The sequence below is a fragment of the Mauremys mutica genome, chromosome 12 (genome assembly GCF_020497125.1).
Source record: "Mauremys mutica isolate MM-2020 ecotype Southern chromosome 12, ASM2049712v1, whole genome shotgun sequence".
Lineage (NCBI taxonomy): Eukaryota > Metazoa > Chordata > Testudines > Geoemydidae > Mauremys > Mauremys mutica.
Genome location: NC_059083.1, coordinates 48405301 through 48425299, shown reverse-complemented (window position 1 = coordinate 48425299; position 19999 = coordinate 48405301). Strand labels below are relative to the sequence as shown.

Below are 19999 nucleotides of genomic sequence, written 5' to 3'. Positions count from 1 at the left end.
AAGTGCCACAAGACTCTTGTTGCTTTTTACAGATCCATATTAACATGGCTACCCCTCTGATACTTTTACCATGAGAGGTTAAAGTTTAATAATTATTATTAATTATTGTTATTGTTATTGGTGTTTGATTTCATTATAGTACAATATTATTAACTGTAATCTCCTCACAGCATAACTTGTCTCAGGACCTTTACAAGACATAAAAGGAACAGAGGGTCTTCTCCTCAGTCGGTGTAAAATGGAATCAATAAGCCAAGTCCTAACCTGGTGCAAAACCAGCCATTGCTCCCCTGGAATCAATGGGTCAGATCCCCACCTGGTGTAAGTCAGCCATAGTTCCATTGGAGTCAATGGGGCCAGATCTTCTGCTGATATAAAATCGGCTGTAGCTCCTTTTGAGTCAATGAGAGAGATGCCCAGTTGGTGTACATCAGCCAGCTGGCAGTCTGGCCTCATTCAGTTGCTTTCACATTAGTTGAGTAACTGGGCCAATTAAAAGAATGCACAGTTCCTTACCTAGTCAGCAGTAAATGGAGAGTCAGGAAGAACCTGAATAAAAAACCAAGGACTGAAACTTTGGAATGTTTAAAATCTCAACCAGAATTCAGATCAGTATTTTTGAATCTTTCGTCCTACTGGGGTTGTTTCCTTTTTTTCTGCAGGATGGAGTATGGGACAGGAATGGCAGGAGGAAATCACACAGTACAGAACAAATTCATTCTCCTGGGATTTTCCACCCTTCCCAGACTGCAACACTTGCTATTCTTTGTGTTTTTATTGAACTACTTGATCACCGTGACTGGAAATCTCCTCATCATTCTCCTCACGTTGGCTGACCCTGCCCTTCACACACCCATGTACTTCTTCCTCAGGAACCTCTCCTTCCTGGAGGTCTGCTACATATCAGTTACCATCCCTAAAATGTTGGCCAACCTCCTCTTGGAAGATAAGACCATCTCTTTCATTGGCTGTGCTGTGCAAACCTATTTCTCTTTTTTCCTTGGTGGGGCAGAGTGTTTTCTCCTGGTGACTATGGCTTATGATCGCTATGTTGCAATATGCAGACCTCTGCATTACCCTGTGATTATGAACAGGAAGGTGGCCACTGGACTGGCTGCTGGATCCTGGCTCACTGGTCTCCTCTTGTCCTTCAGTCACACCAGCGTGGTATTCACCCTACCCTTCTGCAGATCCCACAAGATTAATCATTTCTTCTGTGACATCCCTCCACTGCTGAAGCTGGCGTGTGGAGACACCTCCCGCAATGAAATGGCTGTCTTCATGGTGGCTCTGTTCTTTGTCTCCTTCCCCTTTGTGCTAATCCTCATGTCCTACATCAGCATAATCTCCACCATCTTGAAGATGCCCTCGGGGGCAAGCAGGAGGAAGTCCTTCTCCACCTGCTCCTCGCACCTCATGGTGGTGATGTTGTTCTATGGCTCTGGTGCCATTATGTATCTGAAGCCTAATTCCTCCTACTCACCAGACACAGACAAGTTTCTCTCTCTGTCCTACACAGTCCTCACACCCATGCTAAACCCCATTATCTACAGTCTGAGGAACAAGGAGGTGAAGGCAGCATTCTGGAGAATCATGGGGAGAAAAAGGTTTTGTTGAATCATAGAAATGTAGGCCTTGAAGAGACGTTGACAGGACATCTAGTCCAGTCTCCTGCACTGGGACATGATTAAGTATTCTCTAGACTATCCCTGACACATGTTTGTCTAACCTGTTCTCAATCCCCCTCAACCTCACTCCTTCCCCATGACAGAGAGTCCACAACCTCCCTAGATAATTTGTTCCAGTACCTAACTACTCTTACAGTTAGGAAGTTTCTCCTAATGTCCAACTTATATCTCCCTTGCTACAATTTACACCATTACTTCTTGTTTTGTCCTCAGTGATTGAGAAAAAAAATCACCCTCCTCTTTATAACAACCTTTTAAATACTTGAAGACTGTTATCATGTCCCCACTCCATCTTCTCTTCGCCAAACTAATCAAACAGTTTTTTCAATCTTTCCTTTTAGGCTGTGTTTTCTAGACTTTTAATCGCTTTTGTTGCTTTCCTCTGGACTTTCTCCAATTTGTCCACATCTTTCTTGATGTGCAGTGCCCAGAATTGGACACAATACTCCAGCTGAGGCCTTATCAGTGCTGAGTAGAATGGAATAATTAATTCTTGGGTCTTGCTTACAATACTCCTGCTAATATATCTGTAGCATAGCTCCTGCCCTTCGGGGCTTGAAACAGCCCTAGGAAAGGGCTGTGGCTGGGGCAAGAAGCCTGGGCTGATTGGGGGAAAGCAGTTGTCAGCTATGGCCATGTCCCAGTCAGGCCCAGCTGGCCGCTATAAGAGGCAGGAACCCAGACTGTCTCTCTGTTTGTAGAGGGAGATGAGTCTGGCTGCAGGGAGCTAGAGACAGGGTACTTGAGTAGAGCAGGGCTGGGGAAAGGCAGAGGAGCTGGGGAGCTCCAGCCTGGAAAGCCCCAGGCTGTGGCCTAGCATAAAGCCAAGAGGTACTGGGGATTACAGGGGGTAGCCCAGGGGTAGGCAAATGCAGCAGGTCCAAACCCAATCTTTGCCTATGATGAGTGGCTGATATTGCAGTCTGCCCCAGTGAATGGGGGCTAGATGGAGACCGGGCAGTAGCCAAAACTGAGGCAAAGTGGGGATTATGGGTTCCCCAGGGAGGGGAGACCCAGATTAGTGGGGTACTGCCAGGGGGCAGCACCCCAGTTAAAAGGGCACTGGGGTCCAGAGAAGGACAGAGGCCAAGAGGACAGGCAGATCCGTGGTCTGCAGAGGGCACTCCTGGCTGGAAAAAGAGCTAATTCCCAGAAGGCTCCAGCAGGAGGCTCTGCAGGGGTGAGTCTGCCCATCTACAACATCTGAGAATGATGTTCACTTTTTTTGCAACAGTATTACATAAATTGATTGATAAGTATGGCTCAATTCTCTCTCTTCAGCAATGAAACTCATTAAGGTCTAGCTTCTGATCTTATGTATATGACTTTAATTCTGGAGTAATACAGTACCACCCAAGTTAATGGAGTTACTAAAGCAGTATAGGAAATGCTTTTCCCATCCCACAAAATTATTTGAGATTAAAAAAATCCTTCCTGAAACAGGATGAAAAGTTGAAACCTGAAAAAAAATTGTGAACTACTACTAAATAATAATAATAAAAATTGATTGTGTTAGTTGAAACATTTTGATAATTTCAAAAAATATATTTTGACGTTTGTTATTTTTGTATAAATTAACTAAAGTTTCTAAATAAAGTTTTTCTAAATAAAAATAATGTTTTTGAAGCAGAAAATGAATGTTTCATTTAAAAATGAAAATGTTTCATTTAAACTTTCAAGTTTGTTTGAATCAGGAGTTCTGTCAAAACTACCCCTTCCCTGAAAACACAGTTTTGGTTTTAATAAATAGGTATCTTCTGACAAAGTTTTGTTGTCAGATTCCTGTCTATCTCTAGGAGATGGACTGGGGTAAATCTGGAGGGACAGTACTAACAAGAATTCACTCAAAAGTCTCCCCACAGGCTTTAGCTCTTTGGTGCAGATGGAAGTTCAACAGCTAAAGGCTGTGGGGAGACATCAGGTGCATTCTTGTAATGATAAAATAGGTTGCGTCTTCCAAGTAATTAAGGGAGGGAATAGTTAATATTGGTGATGCATTGGTTAGTTATTTAATTGATTATTAGAGCTGGACAATTTTGAGGGGGACAAATTGTTTATTTGCCAAAACATGCCTATAGAGCCAGCCCTGGAGCAGGGAAAGAACTACATTTCCCAGCATTCCCTTGGCCACTATCAACAGGAAAGGGAGGGGGAGGGAGTATGGTAGCTGAAACCTCATGCTGCAGCTTGCTGTGAAAGGAGAGATCACTGCTAGAGCAGGGTGGCACTGTGAATGGGGAACAAGTGTGCCCAAGGAGTAGAAGGCTTTGGCCCAGATATCCCCTTCAGAAGACATCCCCAGACTGGATTAGGGATACTGGTGTGACCTCACCTTGCACCCCCAAAGAAGGAATTGGGTGGCCTAAATGGACAGTACACCTCTCTATCTGAAGCCTAGCAAGGGAGGTACATGGATCTCACTAGAATTTAAAATGAAAAGTAAGGGAGGGGAGGATCTGCTTCAGAACTTGGACAGCTTTAGATACAGTACCAGGCACGTAGGAAGATTTCCACTTCTGAGCCAGGGAAGCAGAAATTGACTTTTCCTTTCCAGATTTAGCTAATATTCAGAAAGGGAATCTAGCACCTGCCTTCCAGATTTGAACAACTCAAAATTCAGAAGTGCTCAAGCTCAATTTGGGCAGCTGTTACTTCATTTCTCCCAAATCAAATATACTGATCCACTGTAACTTGCTGTAGAAAAAGTAGGATAAAATTGAGCAAGAAATGCTTCCTAGTGGTTTTTAGGACTGGAATTGCTATTTTCAACAGCCATTGCTTTTTTTTTTAAGTTGAATTTGTTTAAAAGGAAGTGATATTGCATTGGCAGATTCCCCATAGAAACAAATAGTGGAACAAAAAGAATAATAAAGGCACCTCAACTTTTCCTCATTTATGGAGAGCAGTCTTATAATATGCATCTAGATATCCTCCAATCACACAAGATGAAAATTGTTCCACTTTACTGCGGTTCTGTAACCACATGGGAACTAATCCTCTGAGTTCTGTGCACATCCAAAATTCCTGCTGAATGACCTGCCCTGGGAACAAGTTTCCAGTGACCCAGGGCTGGGGCAGAAGGAGGGTGCAGGTGGGGGTGGGGGCAGAGCCCAGGGCTGAGGCAGAAGGAGGTATGTGTGTGTGGGGGCACTGATGGAGGGGAAGGGGGGAGCCCAGGGCTGGGGCAGCAGGGGCTACGGGTGGAAAGGGGGGGAGTCCAGAGCTGGGGGTAGCATGGGATGTGTGGAGGGGGGAGCCCAGGGCGGCAGGGGGGTACAGGCAGCCAAACTTTTTTTTGCTTGGGGTGGCAAAAAACCTAGAGCTGGCCCTGAGTGTAACTATTCGTGTGTGTGACTATTCACTAATGTGACCAAGGGCTTCATAAGAAGATCCTCAGTTAGCACCTAGAACTGGTCACTAGCACCCAAGATGGCAGGTTTTAACCAGTGTGACATAGACTTGAAAAACAACCTGCATCCCTGAGCTGTGCAGCACTGAATTGTTCTGGTGGTTCTGCTAATAGCATCTAGACCATACTTACCCACGGTGTAATTCCACTGCCTAGAGCGGACTTAGTCCGGGAACAAATCTGGCCACCTGATGTTTACACAGAACAACTGGATTCCCCTTGTTGCCCTTTGGAGTTAATAGCTGTTTTGTTTCTACTGAGGAAGAATTGCCTTGGCCCCAAAGACATTTCCATCACTTGCTACTCTGGAATCCAAGGGGGATGGGTGTTGGAGGATATTCCTCTTGTGAGAATGAAGTGATGCATCAATTCTGCTACACATATTGAGACCAGATCCCCAGGTGGTGAAAAATAACATAGTTCTATTAAATTGCATGAAGCAATGCCAATTTACATCAGCTGAGGATATGAGTCAGCAAGTTTTGTTCCACCTTTTTGGTCTATCCTGCAAGATCTCCTTTAGTTGCTATAATTTAATATTAATTTCATATTAGCCTTAAGCACCACTGAGAAGTCCTGAAGCACCTCCTATCTTTAGGCATTTACTGAAATGGGCCAAATTCATCCTGAATGTAATACTGTCAATTCCAGTGGTGCTACACCAAATAGGCCCACTGAATTTTAACAATCCTCTCTGCAACCTGTTTGAAGTTGAAACTCCTTTTCATGATCATGGCAAAGACTTTTTAATAATGCCCGGTGGGACCCATTAATAGTAACCTCCTTTCATTGTGTGCTACTTAGCGGAGCTTAATTTTGAAGAGATAAATTGATACAAGTTATAGCTCAAGAAAATTATAATAACAGTTGTAGCAGATTGCTGACCCACCACCACGGTGCATCCTGCTGGTCCATCCAGGAATTAGCTCTTTTCCAGCCCCAGAGCACCTGCTGCTGGCCAGTGTGTCATCTACTGCAGGCCCCTGTATCCTTCCCAGACCTCAGTGCCCCTTTCCCTTGTGGTGCTGCCCACAGCAGCACCCCTATACTCTGGGGCTCCCCATATGCCCCCCCTTGCTTCAGTGGCTACTGCCAGTCATCATCCAGACCCCTTTCTCTGGGGCAGACTGCAGTCTGTAATGACCACTCAGCATTAGCAAGGGGGTTGGACCAGCTGCCTCTGCCTTACCTCAAGCTGCACCTCTGCAGACCCAGTACCTGCTTAGGCCTTTACCAAGGCCTCAGACTGGGGAGTTGCTAGGCTGGAGCTCCCCCACTCTTCTTGCCCTTCCCCAGCACTGCTCTGCTTCTGGTACCCTGTGGTCCCAGGCAGCTAGGCCCTTCTCACTCCAAGGCTGGAGTGAATCTCCTTTCAGCTCCTGCCCGCCCGGTCCTCTTATCAGAGCCAGCTAGGCCCTAACTGAGCTGGCCACACCTGTGGTCAGCTACTCCCTCAGCTGCTCTCACTCTCACTCCCTCTCCAGGGCTTTTTTAACCCCTGTTCTGCTGAAGTGGGGCTGCTTCCCCACTACAAAATCCATATGGCCACTAGATCAGGTAGCGATCATGGTGCTTAGATACCAACGTGTTGGGCACCAGAGAGACATCTAGGAGAGACATTTTCCCCACTATCTTGATCCCAGTTTTAAGCTGACTGCAAAGCTAAATTTGATATCTTTGATTGTTGCTTGCAATGTTGTTGTAGCTGTTCCAGGATATAGAAAGACAAGGTAGGTGAGGTAATATTTTGTAGTGGAGGAACTTCTGTTGATGACAGACAAGCTTTCTAGCTACACAGAACACTTCTTCGGATCTGGAAAAGGTGCTCAGAGTGTCACAGCTAAATACAAGGTGCAACAGATTGTTTAGTTTAAGTAGTTAACACACATTCAAAGGGACCATTCAAAGTGAAGTGTCCCATTAACACAGCTGCAGTCATAGGACAGATAAGGGGTGGTTAGTGTATTGCAAATTGTTGTAATAAGCCATAAATCCAGTATCTTTATTAAGACTATGATTTTTAGTGTTTAGCAAGGTTAAGAATTTAAGCTCCCAGGCTTCTCTTTTGAAGGTGCTGTGCAGCTTTCCTTTGAGGATGAGGACTGAAAGGTCAGATATGGAGTGACGGTTTGTGAAAAGTGTTTGCCAATGGGTGATATGGTGTTTTTATTTTTAGTCGTTTAATCTACAGTGAGATGGTAAAATTTGAAGATGATACAAAAGTACCCAAGATAGTTAAGTCCAAAGCTGACGGCAAAGGGATTTCATTAAACTGGGTGACTGGGAGACAAAATGTCAGATGAAATTCAGTGTTGATAAATGCAAAGTAATGCGCACTGGAAAAAATAATCACAACTATACTTACAAAATGATGGGGTCTACATTAGCTGTTTCCATTCGAGAAAGATTTCTTGACGTCATTGTGGATAGTTCCAATAAAATATCCACTCAATGGGCAGTATCAGTCAAAAAACCAACAGAATGTTAGGAACCATTAGGAAAGGGATAGATGATAATTGTACTACAGAAATCCATGGTTCGCCCACACCTTGAATAGTTCAGGAAGTTGTGGCTGCCTTTTGTCAAAAATATATATATTAGAATTGGAAAAGGTGCAGAGAAGGGCAACAAAAATGATTAGGAGTATGGAACAGCTTCCATACAAGGAGAGATTAAAAAGACTGGAACTGTTCAATTTAGAAAAGAGATGACTAAGGTGGAATATGATAGAGGTCTATAAAATCATGAATGGTGTGGAGAAAGTGAGTAAGGAAATGTTATTTATGCCTTCACATAACACAAGAACTAGGGGTCACTTGATGAAGTTAATAACGGTAGGTATAAACAAACAAAAGGAAGTACTTTTCCACAGAATGCAATGAGCCTGCGGAACTTATAGCCATGGGATGTGGTGAAGGCCAGAAATATAACTTGTTTAAAAAAAGAATTGGATATGTTCATGGAGGACAGGTCCATCAAAGGCTATTAGCCAAGATGATCAGTGATGCAATCCCATGCTCTGGCTGTCCCTAAGCCTCCAACTGCCAAAAGTTAGGCTCATTCAAAATTGCCTTGTTCTATTCATTCCCTTGAAGAATCTGGCATTGGCCAGTGTCAAAGACACGATATCCCTAAATGGACCATTGGTCTGATCCAGTATGGCCATTCTTATGTTCTTACCTCTACCATTGTAGTTCATCGACTCTAAGGCCAGAAGGGGCCACTGTGATCAAACCTCCTGTATAACACAGGCCAGAGAATGTCCCCAACATAAATCTTAGAGCAGATCTTTTAGAATAAGTCTAATCTTGATTTGAAAATTGTGAGTGATGGAAAATCCACCATGACCCTTGGTAAATTGTTCCAATGGTTAATTATGCTCATTGTTAACAATTTAGGCCAGTTTGAATTTATCTAGTTAAATAAGTAGTGTCATTAACTGATAGCATTAGCAGACCTCCTGACCTCTCTATAATCCTCTCTGTAGCTCAGGGCTATAGAGGAAGATTGACACGGGCAGCCAATGTGTTATAAGGGCTGTGGATAAAAAAAACCAGAGTAATTTGTTTAGGATTTCGCGCACTGATTTTAATGGGAGTTTTGCCTGAGAAAGTTCTGAGGCCCTGGTATTGACCTCAGTTACACTGAAATAGGTGAGGAGTAATTCCATTGAAACCAATGGGGCTGATTATCTTCTCACTCATCCCAGTGTAAACCAGGGGTAAGTCCATTGGTCAATGGGGTTGATTCACCTTTCAATCATTCTAATGTGAAACTGAGTAATGACACTGTAAACAAATTAGGCTTAGCCTCCTCTCATTTGCACTAGTGTAAATCAAGAGTACACAACTTTTTGGAGACAGATGGTGTACCAATGGTTTAGAGCCAATATAAGGGATCCATATCGACATCTACTGTTATTGACATGGATGAGAACTGCAAATTTCTCAATACACCTAAAACCAGTAGTCAATGGGAGCTGAGGGTGCTCATAGGCAGTACTCAGCACTGCAAGTGCTAATTATCCTTCCTTTTGTCCAAAGAGAAACATCCAGTAGCAACAAAAGCCCTTCACTCTCAGGGTACTCAGAGTTAAGATTTGGAAAGCCCCTACATAGTGGCACAAAGAGTGGATACTTCTTATTCCATCATACTCCCGTTCCTTACTGAATAAGGTTTAGGGATAATGCTGTGCTAAAGGAGAAACCAGGGAGGGTTTGGAGGTTGTGTCTCCAGGGTACCTAAGGAAACCTGAAATACTCCTCAACCCATCCATCCCTAAATGAATTGGAGTCAGTGAAGGCAGAACTCCTGGTTCCAGAGGTAGGTGCTCTAAAGTCAATGCTTTCTTTCTTTCTTTCTCATATGGACAGGTAAAATTATTAACACATTAAAACTACAAACAGCTAGCTAGCTAGATAACTTCTTAGTTTGTAGACACTGTGATTTACTAGATTATATCTGGACATGGAAGTAAATGGCATTAAGGCTGAGATTGTTCAAAGTAGCCTAGGAACAACAGGTACCCAATTTCACAGCAAAATACAATGGTATTTGGATGCATTAATATCTTAAACTCTTGTGAACATCCCAGTTTGAATTCTTATAAAAGATTCGATCCTTATATCTAGGCTTGGCAGAATCCATTTTTATTTTTGTTATAATTTGGACAGATAATATTGATGCTTATTTTTAATCTTTTTTCCCATTTTTTATTGATTTAAACATTCACAGCTCACATAAGGGGGGAGGAGTCAGACAGTAACTATTTAATGCTGGCATTACAGCATGTTTATACACATTAAAGCAGGACTCTAATAAGTTCCAAAGCAGCATTTTTCTAACTCTGCCTATCTGTATATTTCAATTATCATTGATGGAAATCTACATTTATCCACATTTACTGATAAAAAAAAGCTTCCAAACCTACTTCTGTCTTGTGGGAAATTTACCATGTCTCTGAGCTGCAGTTTTCTCGTCAGTAAATCAAATTTGGAGGAATGATATTGACTGATTTTGTAGGAGCATTGTAGGGCAAAATTCATTTGTGGGTATAAAGTGTAATGATGACTGAGAACCCTCAGTAACATAGGCAGGACAGGAATTCATGACCTTTTATTTCTAAACTCTGTATATTGCTCTAAGCCTTGTGGCAATTACTGAAATGCATCCTTCTACAAGTCAAAAATTTGTATGTAGAAACATTTTAGTGAAAGAGTTTCTTGAGTTTTCCCTGTGAAAAATGTATATCTGTGTAGCAGGATGGACCTCTGCTCCTGCCCTGAAGGCTTAAAAACAGCTCTGGGAGGGGGCTATGGCTGGAGAAAGCAGCTTTTAGGCTGGGCTGATTGGGGGAAGTGGCTGCAGCTGGGGCCACACCCTAAACAGACTCAGCTGGCCCTATAAAGGCAGAGAAGCCAGGTACCCACACAGTCTTTATCTGTTTGTAGAGGGAGATGGGTCTGGCTGTAGGGAGCTAGAGACAGGGTACCTGACTGGAGCAGAGCTTGGGGAAAGGCAGAGGAGCTGGGGAGCTCCTGCCTGGAAAGCCCCAGCCTGCGGTCTAGCATTGGCCTAATAGGTACTGGTGGTTGCAGAGGGCAGCCCAGGGGTAGGTAAAGGCAGCAGGTCCAAACCTAATGTTGCCAGTGATGAGTAGGCTGATACTGCAGTCTGCCCTGAGGCATGGGCCTAGATGATGACTGGCAGTAGCCTGATACTGAGGCAAGGTGAGGATAGTGGGTGGGGTTTCCCCTGGGGAGGGGAGACCCTAAGAGAGACTACTGCCAGGAAGTAGCACTCCAGTTGAAGGGGCACTGGATCCAGGGAGGAACATGGGGACCAGAGGACAGGCAGCTCACCGGCCTGCAAAGGGTGCTCTGGACCTGGAATAAGCTAATTCCCAGAAGTCATCAGCAGGAGGCGCCACAGGGGTGAGTCCGCATGTCTACAATCTCCCAGGTTGTTTTTATGCAGAACATGAGCTCATTCCAATTTCTCCATGTTAGCTATCACTGTAGTATCCATTTATTAATGTCCATCATAGACATTAATCATTTAATCCTCACAACACTACATAATGTTGTTGTGACAGAATGGACCCCTGTGTCCACACCCTACACAATACTGTAATAATCTCTGTACAAAGTATGCCCTAAAAGAGACAATTTCAAAACTCATAATTTGCTGGTCATTATCATCCTGATAAAATATATATGGCAATATTGTATGTGAAATTATAGATTTACCTGTATGATGATATTCACATATTCCAAACCAAAGCCCTACCCAAACAGAAGTTGACAAACAGGTCAGTCCTAAACAAAGGAAGGTGTGCTCTGCTTACTTTGCATTTAAGCAGTAAACAGAGCCATCAAGTAGGAAGGGGAGACAAAGGATGTTCAAACAGATGGAAAAAACCAGCAGGGAACATCCTTCTACATAGACTTTGTCTCGTAATCTTAGCAGGACCTGTTTTTCAAGAGGGTGACTGACACTATAAAAAGGAGGGACAAACACCCCTAGGCAAACCCCCCTCTCTCTCTCTCTCCCTCCCTGCTCATCACATGCTCTTCACCTGAAACAACAAAGGAAGCCTTCATTGAATTCTGGAAGAAGTGGTCCTGACCTAGAGAATTTGGTCAATCAGACTGCTGAAAGCATATGGTGAGAAACTTTGCTTTACTTTGACATAGTTTGTGAAGTTAGGCACCAGCAGCATTTTAATTTTATTTTCTTGTAACCATTTCTGACTTTTAAGCCTCATTACTTGCACTCATTTAAAATCTGTCTGTTTATAGCTAATAAACTTGTTTTGTTTTATCTAATCCTGTGTGTTTAAATGGAAGTGTCTGGGAAACTCCATTTGGCACGTTAAGTTGTGTGTATATTATTTCTATTAAGGAAATAGCAGACTTTATATAAACTTGCATTGTCCACGAGAGGGCTGGGCAGTACAGGACATACATTTCTGGGGGGAAATCTAAGACTGGGATGTGTTGGGGTGATCCTGAAGTTTAACTAAGGCTGGTGAGAGCCAAAGTGTGGCTGGCTGGATGCAGCACATACACAAACATATCTTGGAGTGACTTGCATGCTGGAGGCTGTTTGTGAGCAGTCCAGGCTGGAGGCTACAGCAGCAAAGCATTGTAAAGGGCACCCTAGGTTAGAGGGCAGGGGTGACACAGCTACTCATTAGTCTGGATTGTACCCGGGCATGTCACAGTAGTTTCCTGACATATATAATATAGTATAATTTATCTACATAATGGCCCCATTGAAACCAATGGTTCACTGTCAGACTGAAAGGATGTATCATGGGGGGTCACAGTGATCTGTCCTAGATTTATTAGGAACTGGGGAACCTTATGGGAAATGGGGAGCCTATACAGGAAGGATGGGCTCCACCTAAACTGAAATGGAACCGGATTGCTGACATGTAAAATAAAAAAGGTCATAGAGTAGTTTTTAAACTAGGGGCTGGGGGAAAGGCAACAGGTGTGGAGGAGCATGTGGATGGGACTGAGACATCCCTTAGAGGAGCATCTATTAATGTAGATTCTCTACATCCTAGTAAGGAGGAGAAAATGGACGATGATAAAATACCAGTAGAATCTGATGAACTGTCAATTACATCACATAATGGGAGACAGCTAAAAAGTGAAAATTTTTTAAAGTGCTTATATACAAATGCTATAAGTCTAAATAAAAGGATGGGTGAACTTAAGTGCCCCTTATTAAATGAGGATATTGATATAATAGGCATCACAGAAACTTGGTGGAATGAGGAAAATCAATGGGACACAGTAATACCAGGGTACAAAATATATCGGAAGGAGAGAACAGGTTGTTCTGGTCGGGGAGTGGCACTAAATGTGAAAGAAAGCATAGTCAAATGACATAAAAATCTTAAATGAACCAAACTATACTATAGAATCTCTATGGATAGAAATTCCATGCTTAAATAATAAGAATATGGTAGTAGGGATCTACCACCGACCACCTGACCAGGATGGTGATAGTGACTGTGGAATGCTCAGGGAGATTAGAGAGGCTATAAAAATAAAAAAATAAAACCCTCAATAATAATGGGGGATTTCAACTATCCCCATATTGACTGGGTACATGTCACCTCAGAGCAGGGTGCAGAGATAAAGTTTCTTGACACCTTAAATGACTGCTTCCTGGAGCAGTTCAGCCTGGAACCCACAAGAGGAGAGGTAATTCTTGATTTAGTCCTTAGTGAAGCACAGGATCTGCTCCAAGAGGTAAATATAGCTGAACTGCTTTGTAATAGTGACCATAACATATTAAAATTTAACATCCCTGTGAGGGGGTGGAGGGAACACCACAGCTGCCCACCTTGGTAGCATTTAATTTCAGAAAGAGGAACTGCACTAAAAAGAGGAAGTTAGTTAAACAGAAATTGAAAGGTGAAATCCCTGCAAACTGCATGGAAACTTTTTAAAGACACCATCATAGAGGCTTAAATTAAATGTATACCCCAAATTGATAAACATAGTAAGAGGACCAAAAAAGTGCCACCGTGGCTAAACCACAAAGTAAAAGAAGCGGAGACAAAAAGGCATCCTTTAAAAAGTGGAAGTTAAATCCTACAGAGGAAAAAAGAAAGGAGCATAAACTCAGGCAAGTGAAGTGTAAATATATAATTTGGAAGGCCAAAAAAGAATTTGAAGAACTAGCCAAAGATTCAAAGAGTAACAGCTCAAAAAAAAAAAAGTACATCAGAAGCAGGAAGCCTGCTAAATAACACGTGGGTCCACTGGACGATTGAGATGTGAAAGGATCACTCAAGGACTACAGGGCCACTGTGGAGAAACTAAATGAATTCTTTGCATCAGTTTTAATGGCTGAGGATGTAAGGGATATTCTGAAACCTGAGCCATTCTTTAGGTTACAAATCAGAGGAAATGTCCCAGATTGAGGTTTTGGAACAAACTGATAAATTAAACAATAATAAGTCACTGGGATCAGATGGTATTCACCCAAGAATTCTGAAGGAACTCAAATGTGAAATTGCAGAAGTACCAACTGTGGTATGTAACCTATCAGCTTCTGTACCAGATGACGTGAGGATAGCTAATGTGACACCAATTTTTTAAAAAGGCTCCAGAGATGATCCAAGCAATTACAGGCCAGTAAGCCTGACTTCAGTACCAGGCAAATTGGTAGAAACTTTATTAAAGAACAGAATTATCAGACACATAGATCAACACGATTTGTTGGGGAAAAGTCATCACAGTTTTTGTAAAGGGAAATCACAGCTCACCAATCTACTAGAATTCTTTGAGGGGGGTCAACAAGCATGCGGATAATAGTGATCCAGAGGATACAGTGTACTTAGGTTTTCAGAAAGCCTTTGATGAGGTCCCTCCCCAAAGACTCTTAAGAAAAGTAAGCTGTCATGGGATAAAAGGGATGGTCCTCATGGACTAGTAACTGGTTAAAAGACAGGAAACAAAGGAGAGAGGTAAATAGCGGTGCCCCCTAGGGGTCTGTACTGGGACCAGTGTTGGTCAACATACTCATAAATGATCTGGAAAAGGGGGTAACAGTGAGGTGGCAAAATTTGCAGATGATATAAAACTACTCAAGAGAGTTAAGTCCAAAGCAGACGGAAGACTTACAAGGGGATCTTCCAAAACTGATTGACTGGGTAATAAAATCGCAGATGAACTGATAGTAACTGATTCACCTCCTGGTTAATCCAGATTTGCACTTGTGATTCCATTAATTTAAGTGGAGTTACTCCTTATTTCCACCACTATCTCTTAAAGCAGAATGTGACCCAGAGGTTATTTAATTAGGTCAGTTGAGGTTATATCCTGTGATTTTTTTTTCAAAGCTGCCTAGGGGATTTAGATACATAATTATTAGGATCTGTGCATCCAAAACCTCTAGTCCATGTTGAAAACCTCATCCTCATTGTTTTGATGAAAGGTTGCAAAAATGAGAAATAAATGTAAAAGACCATTAGGGCAAGTAGTGGTGAGAGAAGGCTAATGGGAGTCAGGGTTCCAGTTCTTTTCTCTATCGCTAATTTATGTATTCTTAGGGAAACCAATTCAATTAGCTAATTCATCTGAGCACCTTAGCCTGTCTGTGTAATGGAGAGAATAAAGCTCACCATCTCTACCTCACATTGGTGATGTGGGTCTTGATTGTGCCACCCTGACTCACATTGAAAGTAAGGTGGCTGCTGCGTGTGAGTAAGGGTAAGAACATCTCACCTTTGTGTTTATAGAGTAGGATTCCAAAAAGTTAACTGAGATAGGCACATAACCCCCCTTGTAGTAAAAGGTGATATGGGAACCTAAGTCCCTTAGGCTTCCTCAAAAATCCCAAGTATAGGGTCCCCCACTGATTTCACTGAAGCTGTGCTGATTTACACCAGCTGGGAATCTGGCCCATTGACTCCAATGAAGCCATGCTGATTCACATTACCTGAGGATCTAGACCATTATCCTGTTATTTTCCCCTCCCTAAAACATTGCTGAGTTTGTGCTTCTCAAAAATGGGATTTGTAAATGACTGCTGTTTAATGAAAAACAAAAATGTATTTATTTTATTCTACAGACTCAAACACTTATTTGAGAGGCTGAAGAAAGATATTAATGCTGCAACATTGAAGAGCACTGAAGGGGAAGAGGATGAAAAGTCAGCAACATCTGACAACGTGGCTGACAGTGTGAAGTGTTCTTTAGAACATTTGTTGATCTGTTCAGATTAGCTATATATAGAGAGATCTAGAAATCCTCTATACTCTTTATATTCTGTCTGTCCATCATTCATAGTATTTGTAATGCAACTATTAACATCTTGTCTAGGTGCACTAAACAAAATTAAGACTTGCCATGAAACACTCATCTCCCTTTTCTTTAGCTGCTGCTACTTATTTACTTACCTTCTTCTCCTTTTGTTCCTGCTGGTCATTTTTTCCTTCTTTACCCATTCTACACAATATCATCCGGTGAACTGAAAATCACTGCAGTGTATTCCTCAGACATCCACATATTGTGTGTAATGAATCATGGCACTTAGACAGAGACACCATTGTTAATAGGAGACATAAAATATTCTCATTTAGGACCAAAATCCCAAACCCTACAACTGCAGGCTGCACTATTAGCTGGAGACATTTAATAAAAGAAGATATGCTCATATGAATTAAGCCAGTTTATTACGTATAAATGGATATTATTAATAAGCAGGCGTGATAGAATTAGAACACTTGATAATTCTAGGATACACTAACCATGGGGGCCATGTAAGCAGATAGATAGATAAATAATGTCACTAGAGAACCACACTGCGGTGAGTGGATTCATACTCCTGGGGTTTCCTGAGTTTCATGACCTCCATCTTTTGCTCTTCACAGTGTTGTTGTCTCTCTATAGTCTCACCTTGATGGCGAACACCCTGATTATTATGATAATAAATGCCGATCGCACCCTTCAGACCCCCATGTATTTCTTCCTTACTCACTTGTCCTTCTTGGAGGTCTGCTACATGTCAGTCATCATCCCAAAGATGCTGGAGAATATGCTGGTGGAAAAGATGGGCATTTCCTTTGTGGGATGTGCCATGCAGATGTTCTTCTTTCTTTTCTTCGGGGTTGCAGAGTGCTTCCTCCTGGCCGCAATGGCATTTGACCGGTATGTGGCGATATGCAACCCCTTGTCCTATATGGTCATTATGAGTAGCAGTGTTTGTAGGAAACTGGTGGTGGGATCTTATGTGTGTGGGACCATAGTGGGTCTGGTGCACACCATCATTACATTCAGCTCTCCATTCTGTGGCTTACTTATCAACCATTTCTTCTGCGAGATCCAGCCACTCCTAGAGCTGCTCTGTGGAGACACTTTCCTGAATGAGGTTCAGGTCATTGTGGTGGCTGTGTTTGCCATTATGGTCCCATTCCTACTGGTCATTTTATCTTATGTCTGCATCCTGTCCACCATCCTCAAGATGCCATCAGCTGAGGGTCGTCTTAAAGCCTTCTCCACCTGCTCTTCACACCTAGTGGTGGTGACTCTCTTCTACGGCTCGGCAAGCTTCATGTACTTACGATCCAAGTCCACCTATTCTCCACCTGTTGACAAACTGTTCTCCCTGTCCTATACCATTGTGACTCCATGTTTGAACCCCATGATCTATAGCTTGAGGAATGAGGAGGTGAAAGGAGCCATAAGGAAACTGTGGAGGAAAATGCTTTATGAATTAATATAAAGTAGAGCTAGTCAATTTTTTCTATATTCTGACATTTTGATGGCATTTTTAGTTGTAAATGATACATTTCAATGAAAATAAATTTTTAAAAAATCATAAAAATATTTGGGATTTGGACCAACCACAGAGGTGGTCATTCCCCCTCCCCCCATGATAGTAGTTTCATCAAACACTTTGAACTTGTAACACTTAAATTTTTTTGGAAAAGACATTAATTTAAACAAAATCCAGTGAAATAATTTTCTGCTTGCTTGTTTTTTTTTAAACAGTTCTAGTTTTTAAAAAAAGGATAAACTGTCTAATAAAGCAGACTGATTATTAGATTAGGTTTATTTGGTTCACAATGGAGTTATTCCTGATTTGGAACAGGCCCAATGGCTTCAACAAAACTATTCCTTGTTTAAACTGGTGTGAATGAGAGGAGAATTTGGTCTGGATTTTCACCACCTTACATGGATTTTGTAAAATTAATAGGGAAAATGAATATAAAGTTCTACTGGATTTTATTATATTAATTGGGAAAATATAAATTTCTGCTAGTGGTAATTTCTACAGATTTTATTAAAAATCCCAGGAAGTAGTTGGTTAATGACTTAGCATTCCTCGTATAATTAGTGCTATAGTAGTGTAAAATATTAAAGGCTAGATTCTGTACTCTGAGGTATAGGTTTCATTCCAGAGATACTCCTTTAAAACTAATGGAGTTACTCTGATTTACACTAGTGTAACTGAAAGTAGAATCTGTCCCCGTGGAGCTACACCAGATTTACACCTTCATAATTGAGATCATCAGCAGCATCATTGTTTCTGTAACTATTTTGTATATATTGTACCTGTTTTGCTTTGCTCATTTTTATTGTTTATTTAAATAACAAAATGCACATTAGTGAAAATGCTAAAATGTTATTTTATTTACAACAGCATTACATTTTTTTAAAAAATGCCTAACTCAGATATTACCAATGGTCTTTCTTTGGTTTAAGGAGAATTGAGGGCTGGATTGCTCATGACCCAAAAGAGAGGGAAAACTCAGGAGTTGGTCAAAATTCTTTGGATTCCAAAATATTGATTTTTTCATCAGATCACAAATTGCAATTAAAAATAAAAGAGAAAATATTTTGATCCATCTTTTCTCCTCTGCCCCCCCCATTTTATAAAAGATATATTATCACTACTATAATAAGAAATGTATTTATTCCATTTAGTGGAGAGAGTAATGGTGCACTAACACAAGAGTATTTACACACATATATCAGTTACTGAATTAAGAAGCAGCAACATTGTTCAGCCGCAAAGAGTCTTGTGGCACCTTATAGACTAACAGATGTTTTGGTGCATGAGCTTTCGTGGGTTAATACCCACTTCGTCGGGTGCATGTAGTGGAAATTTCCAGGGGCAGGTATATATAAGCAAGCAAGAAGCAGGCTGGAGATAATGAGGTTAGTTCAATCAGGGAGGATGAGGCCCTACTCTAGCAGCTGAGGTGTGAAAACCAAGAAAGGAGAAACTGGTTTTGTAGTTGGCAAGCCATTCACAGTCTTTGTTTAATCCTGAGCTGATGGTGTCAAAATTGCAGATGAACTGAAGCTCAGCAGTTTCTCTCTGAAGTCTGGTCCTGAAGTTTTTTTGCTGCAGGATGGCCACCTTAAGATCTGCTATTGTGTAGCCAGGGAGGTTGAAGTGTTCTCCTGCAGGTTTTTGTATATTGCCATTCCTAATATCTAAGTTGTGTCCTTTTATCCTTTTCTGTAGAGACTGTCCAGTTTGGCCGATGTACATAGCAGAGGGGCATTGCTGGCATATGATGGCATATATTACATTGGTGGACGTGCAGGTGAATGAACCAGTGATGGTGTGGCTGATCTGGTTAGGCCCTGTGATGGTGTCGCTGGTGTAGGTATGTGGGCAGAGTTGGCATCGAGGTCTGTTGCATGGATTGGTTCCTGAGTTAGAGTTACTATGGTGCAGTGTGCAGTTACTGGTGAGAATATGCTTCAGGTTTGCAGGTTGTCTGTGGGCGAGGACTGGCCTGCCACCCAAGATCTGTGAAAGTGTGGGATCATTGTCCAGGATGGGTTGTAGATCCCTGATGACGCGTTGGAGGGGTTTTAGCTTGGGACTGTATGTGATGGCCAGTGGAGTCCTGTTGGTTTCTTTCTTGGGTTTGTCTTGCAGTAGGAGGCTTCTGGGTACCATACTCCAAGGTCCTTCTCCTCCTCTGTTACTTCCAACAGATGTGTCCCCAATTTATAACCAAAATTCTTGTTATTAATCCCTAAATGCATGACCTTGCACTTTTCACTATTAAATTTCATCCTATTACTATTACTCCAGTTTACAAGGTCATCCAGATCTTCCTGTATCAAATCCCGCTCCTTCTCTGTGTTAGCAATACCTCCCAGCTTTGTGTCATCTGCAAACTTTATTAGCACATTCCCACTTTTTGTGCCAAGGTCAGTAATAAAAAGATTAAATAAGATTGGTCCCAAAGCTGATCCCTGAGGAACTCCACTAGTAACCTCCTTACAACCTGACAGTTCACCTTTCAGTATGACCCGTTGTAGTCTCCCCTTTAACCAGTTCCTTATCCACCTTTCAATTTTCATATTGATCCCCATCTTTTCCAATTTAACTAATAATTCCCCATGTGGGA

At 41.9% G+C, this 19999-nt stretch overlaps 2 protein-coding genes across 2 annotated transcripts; both read left to right on the top strand.

The window, feature by feature from the left end:
- Window positions 1-663: 663 nt before the first annotated feature.
- On the top strand, window positions 664-1617 carry LOC123346832 (olfactory receptor 10A2-like). The gene has a single exon (XM_044984283.1). The coding sequence runs from the start codon at window positions 664-666 to the stop codon at window positions 1615-1617; it is 954 nt and encodes a 317-aa protein (XP_044840218.1).
- Window positions 1618-16407: 14790 nt separating this feature from the next.
- LOC123346831 (olfactory receptor 10C1-like) lies at window positions 16408-17346 on the top strand. Its single transcript, XM_044984282.1, has one exon. It carries the CDS (start codon window positions 16408-16410, stop codon window positions 17344-17346), a length of 939 nt encoding a protein of 312 aa, XP_044840217.1.
- The last annotated feature ends 2653 nt before the right edge of the window (window positions 17347-19999 follow it).